Source organism: Heptranchias perlo, chromosome 7, assembly GCF_035084215.1.
Source record: "Heptranchias perlo isolate sHepPer1 chromosome 7, sHepPer1.hap1, whole genome shotgun sequence".
In the NCBI taxonomy this organism is placed as follows: Eukaryota; Metazoa; Chordata; class Chondrichthyes; order Hexanchiformes; family Hexanchidae; genus Heptranchias; species Heptranchias perlo.
The window spans coordinates 94,672,930-94,686,143 of NC_090331.1; the positions used below are offsets into that span (position 1 = coordinate 94,672,930).

The following is a 13,214-nucleotide window of genomic DNA, read 5'->3' on the forward strand; positions in this document are numbered from 1 at the left end:
GTGATTGGTATCAATACACTGAATAAGACCAATGGGAAAAACCATGCTCAAGTATATATACTTCAATGTTAAGTCAGTAATGCTTTTGTGTGATACTCTTATTTACCACCATTACAACTGCCAGTTCCACGCTTGTAATCACTAGTACTTCATCTCAGTGTTAAATAGTTCAAAATATTCAGTCCAGACACAACCTAGATTCGGAAGAGTCTTGGTATTTTTCTCACGGTTCAAAAGAGCATAATGAGAATAAAGGTAATGGTCGACGGGTGTTTTTGTGACCGGAAGGCTATTTCCAGTGGCGTGCCGCAGGGTTTCAGTACTAGGTCCCTTGCTTTTTGTGGTATATATTAATGATTTCGACTTAAATGTAAGGGGCATGATTAAGAAGTTTGCAGATGATACAAAGGTTGGCTGTATAATTGATAGTGAGGAGGAAAGCTGTGGACTGCAGGAAAATATCAATCGACTGGTCAGTGGCAAAGTGGCAAATGAATTCAATCCAGAGAAGTGTGAGGTAATGCATTTGGGGGGAGCAAACAAAGCAAGGGAATACACAATAAATGGGAGGATACTGAGAAGTGTAGAGGAACAGAGGGACTTTGGAGTGCATGTCCACAGATCCCTGAAGGGAGCAGGACAGGTAGATAAGGTGGTTAAGAAAGCATATGGGATACTTTCCTTTATTAGCCGAGGAACAGAATATAGGAGCAGGGAGGTTATGGTAGAACTGTATAAAACACTAGTTAGTTCACAGCTTGAGTACTGCGTACAGTTCTGGTCACCACATTACAGAAAAGATCTGATTACATTAGAGAGGAGATTTAAGAGGATGTTACCAGGCTGAGGGGAGATTTAACTGAGGTGTATAAAATTATGAGGAGGCTAGATAGAGTGGATAGGAAGGACATATTTCCCTTAGCAGAGAGGTCAATAACCAAGGGACATAAATTTGAAGTAATTGGTAGAGGGATTAACGGGGCGTTGAGGAGAAATCTTTTCACCGGAGGGTGTTGGGGGTCTGGAACTCAATGCCTGAAAGGGTGGTGGAGGCAGAAACCCTCATCGCATTTAAAAAGTACTTGAAGTGCCGTAACCTATCAGGCTACAGACGAAGAGCTGGAAAGTGGGATTAGGCTGGATAGCTCTTTTTCGCCGGCACAGACACAATGGGCCAAATAGCCTCCTTCTGTGCCGTAAATTTCTATAACACATTTCTAACATCATACATTACTGAAATCACGGTGAAAAAAAATCGACTGTGCAGTCACCTAAAACTTTCAGACGCCCACCAGTATACCGCATTAAATCCTAGAGATAACATGTGTGGTGTAAAGCAAACTAACTTCTGCAGATCGTGCAGACAATGCCCTTTCAGTGATAACAAGAGATAAATAGCAAGAATACAGCAAAGGAAAGAAGTACCATGACCTGTCCTACAATAACACCTTGCTACAATGAACTTCAGCTCCACTGCCCATTCCTGGATTCTTTTTGATACGAAAAGACTTTAAAAAGTTGAGATTTTCATATATACACAGCTAACATATAATGAAAGCTCTGAAGTTTCTTGCATTTCCATTATTTAAACAGGATGAGCTCTGTACCACTCCACACACACTTTTACCCTTTGTGCATTATGGAACTGGATCATCTCATACTGCAATATGGCGTTCTCCGTTCAAAGACACATCTGTATCCGGATTTAAATCTTGGAGTCAAAGTATAAAAGCCATAACCACAGATGAATCACTTCAGCTACCAACAGAACGAGAATAAAAAGGATCACTGTAAGAAGAGATGGCAGCCAGCTGTGGAATGAGTCTTGTGTACCTCTCGTGAGCCATCGGAGCTAACTGCATATCCTCCTTTAGAGAAGAAAGCTTCATTACTCCTGATTGCATAATATGTATATCTCACTCAGCTCAGTCACAATTTGGTTTCACTAATACCTGAAATTCACAGAAGAAAAGCCAAGCTTACCTAGTGGCCTAGTGATTAAAGGCACTACCCAATGTAAAACAGCTGGATCTATTACCAATCTGTAATAATCTCATCCTGAGTAGCAGCAAGGGGGTGGGGGAAACAGGAAGAGAGAATATTAGAAAGTGGTCTGGCTCCAGATTGCTATTCAGTGACTGCTACTGAAAATGCATTTTTGTGGACAGAAGTGGGCTCAGCTGTGATGCTCGCCATCGTTGAATGCCTTACCAACACTTACTGATAAGGCGCACACAAAACTTGGGTTATTTACTGGAAGGCACTTGATGACCATGGAATCTTAGTCCAGCCCAGAGCTAGCAATCATCAGTAGTGTGAGGGAGACAATTATTCAAAAAAAAATGCATCCAACACTAATAAGAAATTTCCTCAAACACACCATTAAAACAGGTGGATGTCATCATCAAAAAATGATGTTACAAAGAGGCCAGAACTCTTCTTATCACAACCACTGATTTTACATTAGCACTGATAAGTATAGACAAGTGCTGAGTGCCCAGTATTTTTTGGTGAAATAATATGGTAATATACTCATTTGAGTTAAAACCAATGCCTCGAGGCCCGCTGTTCTGAAGTGGTAACAAATGTGGAAAGACCAGGAGCAAAGAAAGTTGCCAGTTTAGAAATATGTGTTCTTGATGCTGATCGTGTCTGCCAAACTCCTGCGCAGATGCTTTTCCTCTCTTTAAAAAAAAAACTGTTCTTGGGTGTGAGCGGCGCTGGCAAGGCAGCATGTATTGCCTATTCCTAGTTGCTCGAAGAGCATTAAGGGCCAACCACGCAGTGTGGGATTGTAGTCACCTTTAGGCCAGACCAGTTGAGGGTAGGTTCCGTTCCCTGAAGGACATTTATGAACCAGTTGGGTTTTTAAAACACTAATCTGGCAGCTTTCACAATTTGCCATGGTGGGATTTAAACTCATGACGTCTGGCTTTCTGGTCCAGAATCATAATCACACTACTGTATCCCGATATTACTGAACCGCTACTTCTGGAATGTCAGGGGAAGTCTAAAAAAAGTTTTGACATGCATTGCTGGAGTCGAAGTCATCCTCAACGGCAACATAAAAACTGCCACGACCAGATGTGCTGACATCTGGCTGTTGATGGACTGAGTAGCTGAGCAGGCCTCTCGGAGCCCATCAAAACATTTTTGTGATTTCTGACGTATGGACTTCCCCTGCCATTGGTATATCAGCCAGAAATAAACCATGAAATATGACTTACAAATATTTGTACGTGTATGGGTTTGTGGACTTTTTAATGCTGTAGCTGCTGTGGAATTCACGACACAGTTTAACTGTTTCCACAGTACTAGAACTACAGCAAAACGGCATCAGAATGGAAATGTCAAAATATGATGGAGGGCAGAAAGAAAGAGGATCATAAAGTAGTGGGAAGAAAATCCCTCCCTTTCTGATCTGCAGGAACCTCCCAAAGCAAGTACATTGTTCATCTCGGCAGCCAGAATGGTAACCAAACTCAAAATGAGAATGGCAACCAAACTCAAAATGGGTATGGTCATCCTTTCAACGATTTCCCTGACCTTGACTGCTAAATGTGAATGATGTCTACTGTGAGAACCCTGCAGAGAATTGGGGACAGCTAAGATCTAAAATTGGTGAAGTGGGCTGAAGGGTGTCCAGGAGGAGCATGCAACTCCAAAGGTTCGCACTGAGCTTAACTGGAACAGCATAGGAGGCTAAAGAGGGAGGGGGGAATCACAGTGAGAATCGTAGGGGGACCGGAAATGTCAAAATAGATGAGAGGATCACACTTAAGTCAGTTTTACAAAAATGAGTTCTGATGAAAGGTCATCCACCTAAAACCTTAACTCTGTTTCTCTCTCCACAGATGCTGCTGAGTGTTACCAGAATTTTCTATTTTTATTTTTAAAAAAGGTGTTGTGTCTACTGCAGTTGCAAGGTTAGACGCTGCCAGTGAAGAAGTGCGAAATGTGTTGTGTCAGTAATAGTCACTCCAGAAAGCAAAGGCGGGAGGAATGATGCATTTGGTGCTCAGGTCACAATGTAGCTCGCAGAAATGGCAGACCTGAATGTAGGTTAGTGGGATAAAAGGTGACGAGAAGCGATTCTGTGGTTGTGAGGGGGAAGCGAAAGCCAAGGAAAATGGGGTGGATGTGATCAAGGACTATCCCCACCACAGATAAGGAAAAGCTAAGCAGTCAAAAGAGCAAGCCATCTCAGAAGCTCTTGTGCAGAAAATGAAGTAATCAGAGCACTTCCAAAGGTGAAGAAACTGGGAGGAAAAGGATACAGTTTTTGCAGGAAAGATGCTGGTAAGGATTATATTTCAAATAGCTGTGGAATCTTTTGGCTTGAACTAGATATCAGCAAAAAGCCCACTGACACAGGTGGCGAAGTAGGTCCAGAATAGGAGAGGGAAGCTGAGGATGGGAGGAAATGAGAAGTCCAACGAAATTCACCAAATCAAAATGAAAGCAGGAAGCAGCACTAACACAATCATGAATATAACAAGGAAATCGACGGTTCTCTTCTCCACTCTGATTTCCCATGCATGTCTCGATTGGTCAGTCCTATGAAAGGAGCTGCTCTAGCCTGACCATGCCAGCCCTGATAAAGGTTCACATTCACAACAACGGAAACTGTTTCATGCACAGATCAATCTGCTGCACATTTCCAGTTTTTATTTCAGATTTCCTACAGACATGATTTTCTTCACACTTTGGCTGGTCTCACCTGAAGGACAAATGGCCTAGATCATAAGATCAGCAGGGAACTTTTCTCCCCCCTCCGCCCCACATGCTTTCCGATATTCTCTATTCCTGCAGGTATCAACTCCTTGCTGTGGTAAAATTCCAAGGAGCCAATTATCTTCCCATTCTTGATGCATGAGCTCAGACACTTAGTGGTACTTTGCTTTTCAGCAAGTGTTGTGCTCAATCAAGAGGGAAAACCTTGGCTGTTTTCCTCCCCTCTAACTTGGTGGCCCATTATTCCTACTGCAACTGAGATCACCAGCTCAATACAGACCAAGAGCTGAACCTCCACGTTCCCAGTCTGTATGGCTCAGCTTTCACTGCTTTAATCAAGATGAACCATTGGGAATACCTTGGCTGGGGTTTGATATTAATCACACTCACTCACCTACAGGGCTCAGTCTAACTCTGTGGAATTGTTGTACTGGCATCAAACCTAAACCCTTAAGGTGTCTGTAGGAATTTCATTCAAAATAGACACACACAATACTAAAATAGATACAACGAGCTTTATGATAGCATGTCATTACGTCATCACAATATCATGGTAGATACAGCACAGGAGGTGGCCATTCAGCCCATTATGTCTGTGCTCGCTCTTTGGAAGAGCTATCCAATTAGTCCCATTCCTCTGCTCTTTCTCCATAACCCTGTAAATGTTTTCCCTTCAAGTATTTATCCAATTCCCTTTTGAAAGTTACTACTGAAACTGCTTCAGGAAGTGCATTCCAGTTCATTACAACTTGCTGCGTAAAAAAGTGTTTCTCATGTCGCCTCTGGCTCTTTTGCCAATCACCTTAAATCTGTGTCCTCTGGTTACCAACCCTTCTGCCATTGGAAACCGTTTCTCCTTATTTACTGTCAAAACCGTTCACGATTTTGAACACCTCCATCCAATCTCCCCTTAACCTTCTCTGTTCTAAGAGAAACAACCCCAGCTTCTCAAATTTCTCCACATAACTGAAGTCCCTCATCCTGGATACCATTCTGGTAAATCTCTTCTGCACCCTCTCTAAGGCCTTGACATCCTTCCTAAAGTGTGTTGCCCAGAATTGGACACAATACTGCAACTGAGGTCTAACCAGCGTTTTATAAAGGTTCAGCAGAACTTCCTTGGTTTTGTGCTCTATGCCTCTATTAATAAACCCCAGGATCCCATATGCTTTTTTTTAATAAAAAGAACAGTCTTCTCAACTTATCCTGCCACCTTCAAAGATTTGTCTCTCTGTTCCTACACTCCCTTTAAAAGTTGTACCATTTAGTTTATATTGCCTCTCCTCATTCTTCCAACCAAAATGTATCACTTCACACTTCTTAGCGATAAATTTCATCTGCCATGTGTCTGCCCATTTCACCAGTCTATGTCCTCCTGAAGTCTGTTACTATCCTCCACATTGTTTACTACATTTCCGAGTATTGTGCCATCTGCAAACTTTGAAATTATCCCCTCTATACCCGGTCCAGGTCATTAATATATATCAAAAAGTGCAGTGGTCCTAATACCGACCCCTGGGGAACACCACTGTATACTTTCCTCCAGTCTGAAAAACAACCGTTCATCACTACTCTCTGCTTTCTGTCCAATGGCCAATTTTGTATCCATGCTGCCACTGTCCCTTTAATCCCATGGATTTTAATTTTGCTAACAAGTCTATTATGTGATACTTTATCAAATGCCCTTTGAAAGTCCATATACACAATATCAATCACACTATCCTCATCAACGCTCTCTATTACTTCATCAAAGAACTCAATCAAGTTAGTCAAACACGATTTTCCTTTAACAAATCTGTGCTGACTTTCATTTATTAGCCCATACTTTTCCAAGTGTCAATTAATTTTGTCCGATTGATTATTGTCTCTAAAAATTTCCCCACCACCAAGGTTAGGCTGACTGGCCAGTAACTGTCCGATTATCCCACTCCCCTTTTTTGAACAGGGGTGTAACATTTGCAATCCTCCAGTCCCATCCGCATATCTAAGGAGGATTGGAAGATTGTGGCCGGAGCCGCCGCAATTTCCACCCTTACTTCCCTCAGTAACCTAGGATGCATCCCATCTGGACCGGGTGGCTTTTCTACTTTCAGTACTGCCAATCTTTTAAGTACCTCCTCTTCATCTATTTTTATCCTGTCCAATATTGCTCCTACCTCCTCCTATACTGTGACATTGGCAGCGTCCTCTTCTCTAGTGAAGACGGATGCAAGGTATTCATTTAGTACCTCAGCCATGCCCTCTGTTTCCATATGATGATCTTTTTTGGCCCTAATCGTTCCACCCTTCCTTTGACTACCCTTTTACGATTTATATGTTGATAAAAGACTTTTGGGTTCCCTTTTTGTTAGCCACTAATCTATTCTCATACTCTCTCTTTGCCCCTCTTACTCCCCTTTTTTAGATCTCCTCTGTACTTTCTGTATTCAGCCTGGTTCTCTACTGTATTATGAAACTTGCATTCATCATAAGCCTCCTTTTTCTGTGTCATTTTAATCTCTATCTTTAGTCATCCAGGGAGCTCTAGCTTTGGATGCCTTTCCTTTCCCCCTCGTAGGGATGTGTCTACCCTGCACCCGAACCAACTCCTCCTTGAAGGCCTCCCATTGTTTAATTACTGTTTGACCTACCATGTTTGATTCCAATCCACCTGGGTTAGATCCCTTTTTAACTCACTGAAATTAGCCCTCCTCCAGTTAAGTATTTTCACATTTGATTGTTCCTTGTCTTTTTCCATAACTATTCTAAACCTAAAGATATTATATGATCACTGTTTCCCATATGCTCCCCCGCTGAAACGTGCTCCACCTGCCCCACTTCATTCCCCAGAACCAGACCCAGCACAGTTTCCTTCATGGTTGGGCTGGAAACACACTTCAAGAAAGTTCTCTTGTACATATTTCAGGAATTTCTCTCCCTCTTTGCCCTTTACACTGTTACTGTCCCAGTCTATATTGGGATAATTGAAGTCCTCCATTATCACTACTCTACAGTTCTTGCGTCTTTCTGTAATTTGCCTGCAAATTTGCTCCTCCATTTCCTTCCAACTATTCGGTGGCCTATGGTCTACACCCAGTAGTGTAATAGTTCCTCTACTGTTCCTTAATTCTAACCAAATAGATTCTGTATTTGACCCCTCAACTACATCATCCCTTTCCAGTGCTATAAGTTTCTTTGATCAATACTGCCATCCCCTTTCTTTCCTTCCCTATCTTTCCTGAATATCTTTTGTAGCCAAGAATATTAAGTACCCAATTCTCCCCTTCTTTGAGCCAGGTCTCTGTTATTGCCACTATATCATAGTCCCATGTGGCAACTTGAGCCTGCAGCTCACCAACCTTATTTACCACACTATGTGCATTTACGCACATGCACTCCAAACCCATCTTAGACTGCCTCGCATTTGCCCTGTCTGAACCCTCCTATTTCTGAACTATTCTTTACTCTAGTGCTATTGGTCCCTCCGGACCCAATGTGCACCTTGTTTCTACTCTCTAATATTTCATCCTGGTGGCCACACCCCTACCAAATTAGTTTAAACCCTCCCCCACAGCACTAGTTAACCTCCCCGCAAGGAAACTGGTCCCAGCTCTGTTGAGGTGCAACCCGTCCATCTTGAACAGATCCCTCCTGCCCCAGAACTGGTCCCAGTGCCCCAGAAATCTGAAGGCCTCCTTCCTGCACCATTTCTCCAGCCACGCATTTACCTGTCTTATCTTACTATTCCTATATTCACTAGCGCGTGGCACTGGGAGTAATCCAGAGATTACTACCTTTGAGGTCCTGGCTTTTAACTTCCTCCCTAGCTCCTGAAACTCTGATACAGGACCTCAACCCTTTTCTTTCCTGTCATTGGTTCCCACATGGACCACGACTTCTGGCTGTTCCCCTTCCCCACTCAAAATGTTCTGCACCCTCTTTGTGATGTCCTTTACCCTGACACCATGAGGGACTCACGCCAGCAGATTGCAGAAACACTAGTTTATCCCCGACTATCGAATCCCCTATAACAACCGCATTATCTCCCCCGTGCCGTGGATTTGCTCCTGACTGCACTCACCCGAGGTGTCAACACCCTCACTGGTATTCAACACTGAATACCAGTTTGTGAGTGCCACACTCCCAGGGGACTCCTGCATTGCCTGCCTATTCCTCCTAGTCTGTCTGGTAGTGTCTCTCTCTCTGTAGCTGCAGGGTGATCATCTCCTGAAACGTGCTATCCACAAAACTCTCAGCTTCCCGTATTACTTGATTCTTCAACTGTAACTTTGTCCACGAACTACATGGTGACAGTCTGGTTTCTGATCCCTGATCCTCAAGACTGCTCTGTGCATGCTTGAGCGGGGTCTGCCCTGGACTTGGCACATGGATTAACAGGATGCCCCCTGCGCCTGTCCTGTTTTGCCTGGGGCAAATAGTAGCAACCCTAACAAATTGAAACATTTTGCTGAAATTTCGCAGCACCGCTGTTATTCTCTGAAACTGCCAGATGTGGACTGAGCTTGGAATTAGTTCAATCTCTCAGTTCTGGTGTTATTCATCACATTTACAGAAAGTAAATATACCTAGGCAGAAAACATCTCACGCACGCCATTGCAGTTATTCAACTTATGTATACATACTAAATCCTGTGCTTTTCTGAACAGCTTTTGGTCAAGGCTTTCGCTGGCAACCACACAAGATGCATCTACATGTAAACAAGCTAAATAAATACCAATGCAGCCTGGCTCGAATTATTGCAGCACCTTGCAGCCAGAGGGCGCTCTGGATAAAGAAACACTTACAATCATCATCTGTTCCTCTTTGTCCCCACTCTCCTTGATAATAATCCTCTCAATCTCTTGGTTAAGACCCTCAACGCTGTTGCGGAATCGGGAAACAGTCGACTTTGAAATAGGAATTGCCACTGGAATCAAAACAGTCTTTGGAATGGGTCCCTAGAACACAAGAATTTTAACAAAACAGCACATCACTACTGAGGAAACTGCAAAACTGCTTTTTACAAATTAATGCGAGTCAATTCTAAAAACAGAACGTAAAAGATGCAACATCTTGTTTACTAATGATAAACTCAGAAATTCTTGGTCAATTTTACAAGCTGCAAATCGCCAAGCCATTAACAGTAAAACAACAAAGGAGGTTTGCTATGGTGACATCAAGAGGAACTGGATCTCCTTAGTGGAAGGATTTCAACCACTTGTGTTAACATTATACTACTGCTTTTGCATAGAGGCAAAGCAGCTTCCAATGTGTATTGATACAAGAGCTGTAGTATGAATTGGGAGTCAGGTCAGTGATCAAAAAAACTGCTGCCCACACCTTGTTCTACACAGCCATCAGCCTGTCCTCACTGACCTCCACTACTCCCCCCAAGTGTACAGATTTCAAAATCCTTGTCCATAAATCCCTCCCTACCTCCACAACCTCATCCAGACCATGATCCACAGTCTAGCCTCCTGTGCATCCCTCCTTGCAGTGGTAAGAGTCTGAACCTGCATCCCTTCCTCTTCGACAGCTGAAAGTTCTTGCACTAAGTCCTACTTTTCAATTCCCCTAAACCTCCCTTTGCAACTGGTCTTCAGTCATTTCTTTTACTCCTGCTTGGTACCGGTTCCCTCCAATGTGAAGTGCCTTGGGATGCTTAATTACATCACTAGCAGACATGGGGTCAGCTTCCCCATGCATTTTGATGACACTCAGGTCTACCTCTCAACTACCTCTCTCACTGCTTCCATGCAGTCAGACTGCTTGTCCGACATCCAGTTTTGGATCAGCCATAACTTCTTTCAGTTACACATTGGGAAGACCAAAGCCATTGGCTTTGGGCCTAGCCACCAGCTCTGTGCCCTTGTTACTGACTCCATCAACCTCCCTAGCTAGCACATTAGGCAGAACTGGACTGTACGTATTCTCTGTGCCCTGTTTGATCTTGAGCTGAGCTTCCGACTCCATGTCCTCTCCATCATAGGAGACTGCTTACTTCTGTTTCCACTCCTACTTCAGTCCTTCTGCTGCTGAAACCCTTATACATACCTTTGTCACCTCTAGACTCGACTGCTCCAATACTCTCCTGGCTGGACTCCAACCTCAACAAATTTCAGCTCATCCAAATCTCTGCTGCCCATATCCTATCCCGCACTACCTTTCTGCTTCTCCATCTCCTTTTCCTTCTTTAAGATTCTCCTGAAAGCATACCTCGCTGACCAGGTATTTGGTCAACTCTCCATGTGACTTTTTCTAGGCATTATATAAATTGAAGTTGTTGTTGTAAAGGCACCATTTGCTCTTGATGATCTGACTCGAGAGTATATTATGGTAAGAATGCAGTAACACCCCCAGAAAGTAGTCTCTGCTGTGCGCCAGCTTCAGATTAACTTCTCAGTCTGAGTTTGAATACAGAATGAAGGTCCTTTCAGCACTACAATAGTGCAGCCCTCAGTAGTCGCATATTTCTCAGCACCTGCACTTCAATTGCAAACGTGTACAATTCCATTCTGTCTATAAAAATTGCTGACTACATGGGCACAAGTATGGGCCTCTGATTCATGAACAAACATATTTATTCAGCTGCACAAGATAGCTATTACATGATCTGGAAGGGTAACTACCATTTCTTCAGAACTGGCAAAAACAGAATTAGCTGATCTTAGTCAGAGTGGTAGCAGGACTGTTCCAACTGGTCTAAGCGTCATGAAGTGGAAAAAAAAAGATAAATCAGCCGAGTTTCCCGCTCCTCATTGCTATCCAACAACCGATGGAAAATATAGGTGTATACAAATAAAGGCAGAATCTGGCTGAGCTGCAATACCTCCATGGTCAAACAGCCTACCTATATTCACTATCTGGGCTCACACAAACAATGATCATTTGAGTGAGGTATCTATGACAATGATTGGCACCAAGGAACCTTACCTCATTAGGAGCTGACACCTTCAGGAAAAGTTGTGTGTGGGGGGGGGGGGGGGGGGGAAAAGAGAGAAAGGGCAACAAAAAATGATTTTAAAAAATCATTCTCTGGACTGTTATTTATTGCCCAATGAAGGTGGCGATGACCTTTCTTGAATCACTGCAGTCCGTGTGGTGAAGGTACAGTGCTGTTGGGTAGGGACTGCCAGGATTTTGACCCAGCGACAATGAAGGAACGGCGATATATCTCCAAGTCAGAATTCCTTGTGACTTGGAGATGATTGTGTTCCCATGCACCTGCTGCCCTTGTCCTTCTCCTAGGTGGAGGTCATGGGTTTGGGAAATGCTGCTGAAGAAGCCTTGATGCACCTTGCAGATAGTACATAAAGCAGCCACGGTATGGCGGTGGTGGATGTTTGGGCTGGTGGATGAGGTGCCAATCAAGCAGAATGCTTTGTCCCAGATAGTGTCGAGCTTCTTGACCGTTGTTGGAGCTGCACCCATCCAGGCAAGTGGAGGGCATTCCATCTCACTCCTGACCTGTGCCTTGTCGGTGCAGGATAGATTTTGCAAAGTCAGGAAGAGAGCCACTTGCCACTGAATAACCAGCCTCTGACCTGCTCCAGATGCAACAGCATTTATGTGGCTGATCCAGTTGAGTTTCTGGTCAATGGTGACCTCCAGGATGTTGATGGTGGGAGACTCAGTGATGGTAATGTCTTGAATATCATGGGAATTTGGCTAGGCTTTCTCTTGTTGGAGATGGTATTGGCTGGCACTTCCGTGGCACAAATGTTATTTACCACTTATTAACCCAAGCCTGGATGTTGTCCAGGTCTTCCTGAATGCAGGCATGAATTGCTTCATTATCTGAGGAATTGCAAATGGAGCTGAACATCAGTGAACAGCCCCACTTCTGACATTATGATGGAGGGAAGGTCAATGATGAAGCAGCTGAAGATAACTGGGCCTATGATGCTGCTGAGGAACTCCTGCAGCAATGTCTGGGGCTGAGATGATTGGTCTCCACTGACCATAATCATCTTCCTTTGTGCTGGTTGTGACTCCAGCCACTGGAATGTTTTCCCCCTGATCCCCATTGACTAGGGCTCCTTGATGCCATACTCGGTCGAAAGCTGCCTTGATGTCAAGGGCAGTCACTCTCACTTCTGGCATTCAGTTCTTGTCCATATTTGTTCTTCACTCCACTAAATCTTACTATGGTAGGAGAGTTGACCAAAAACTGGATGTCAGAAAAACAAACATCCAAATCCTTGACTGGGCTGGAAATGTAGTAATCAGCAGTGACAATCCTCACGGCAAATATACTGACCCGATCCTAATGTTGTATTTTAAGGGGAGGGGAACAAAAAAACACCAAAACAATCTTTTCAGGCACAGTGGCAACAACAGAATCGTAAGACATGAAATTGCTCTTGCAATTGTACGCTCTGAATTGCTGATCTCGCTCAATGTGACAGCAGTTAATGTACCTCCTAGCAGCAGAGTGCCTTGTTGCTTTCTTGACCAGGAAAGAACATGTGGCACAGGGTACTACTAATGAGGTGGGAGGG

General features: G+C 43.7%; 1 protein-coding gene across 2 annotated transcripts in view; it reads right to left on the reverse strand.

The window, feature by feature from the left end:
• The window catches only part of LOC137323964 (protein FAM117B-like), a 198,860-nt gene that overhangs the window by 26,240 nt on the left and 159,406 nt on the right, over positions 1-13,214 (reverse strand). For both annotated transcript variants that reach the window (XM_067988123.1, XM_067988122.1), the window contains one exon: positions 9,519-9,671. In XM_067988123.1, coding sequence (XP_067844224.1) covers positions 9,519-9,671 — 153 coding nt within the window. The remainder of the gene's footprint in view (positions 1-9,518; positions 9,672-13,214) is intronic.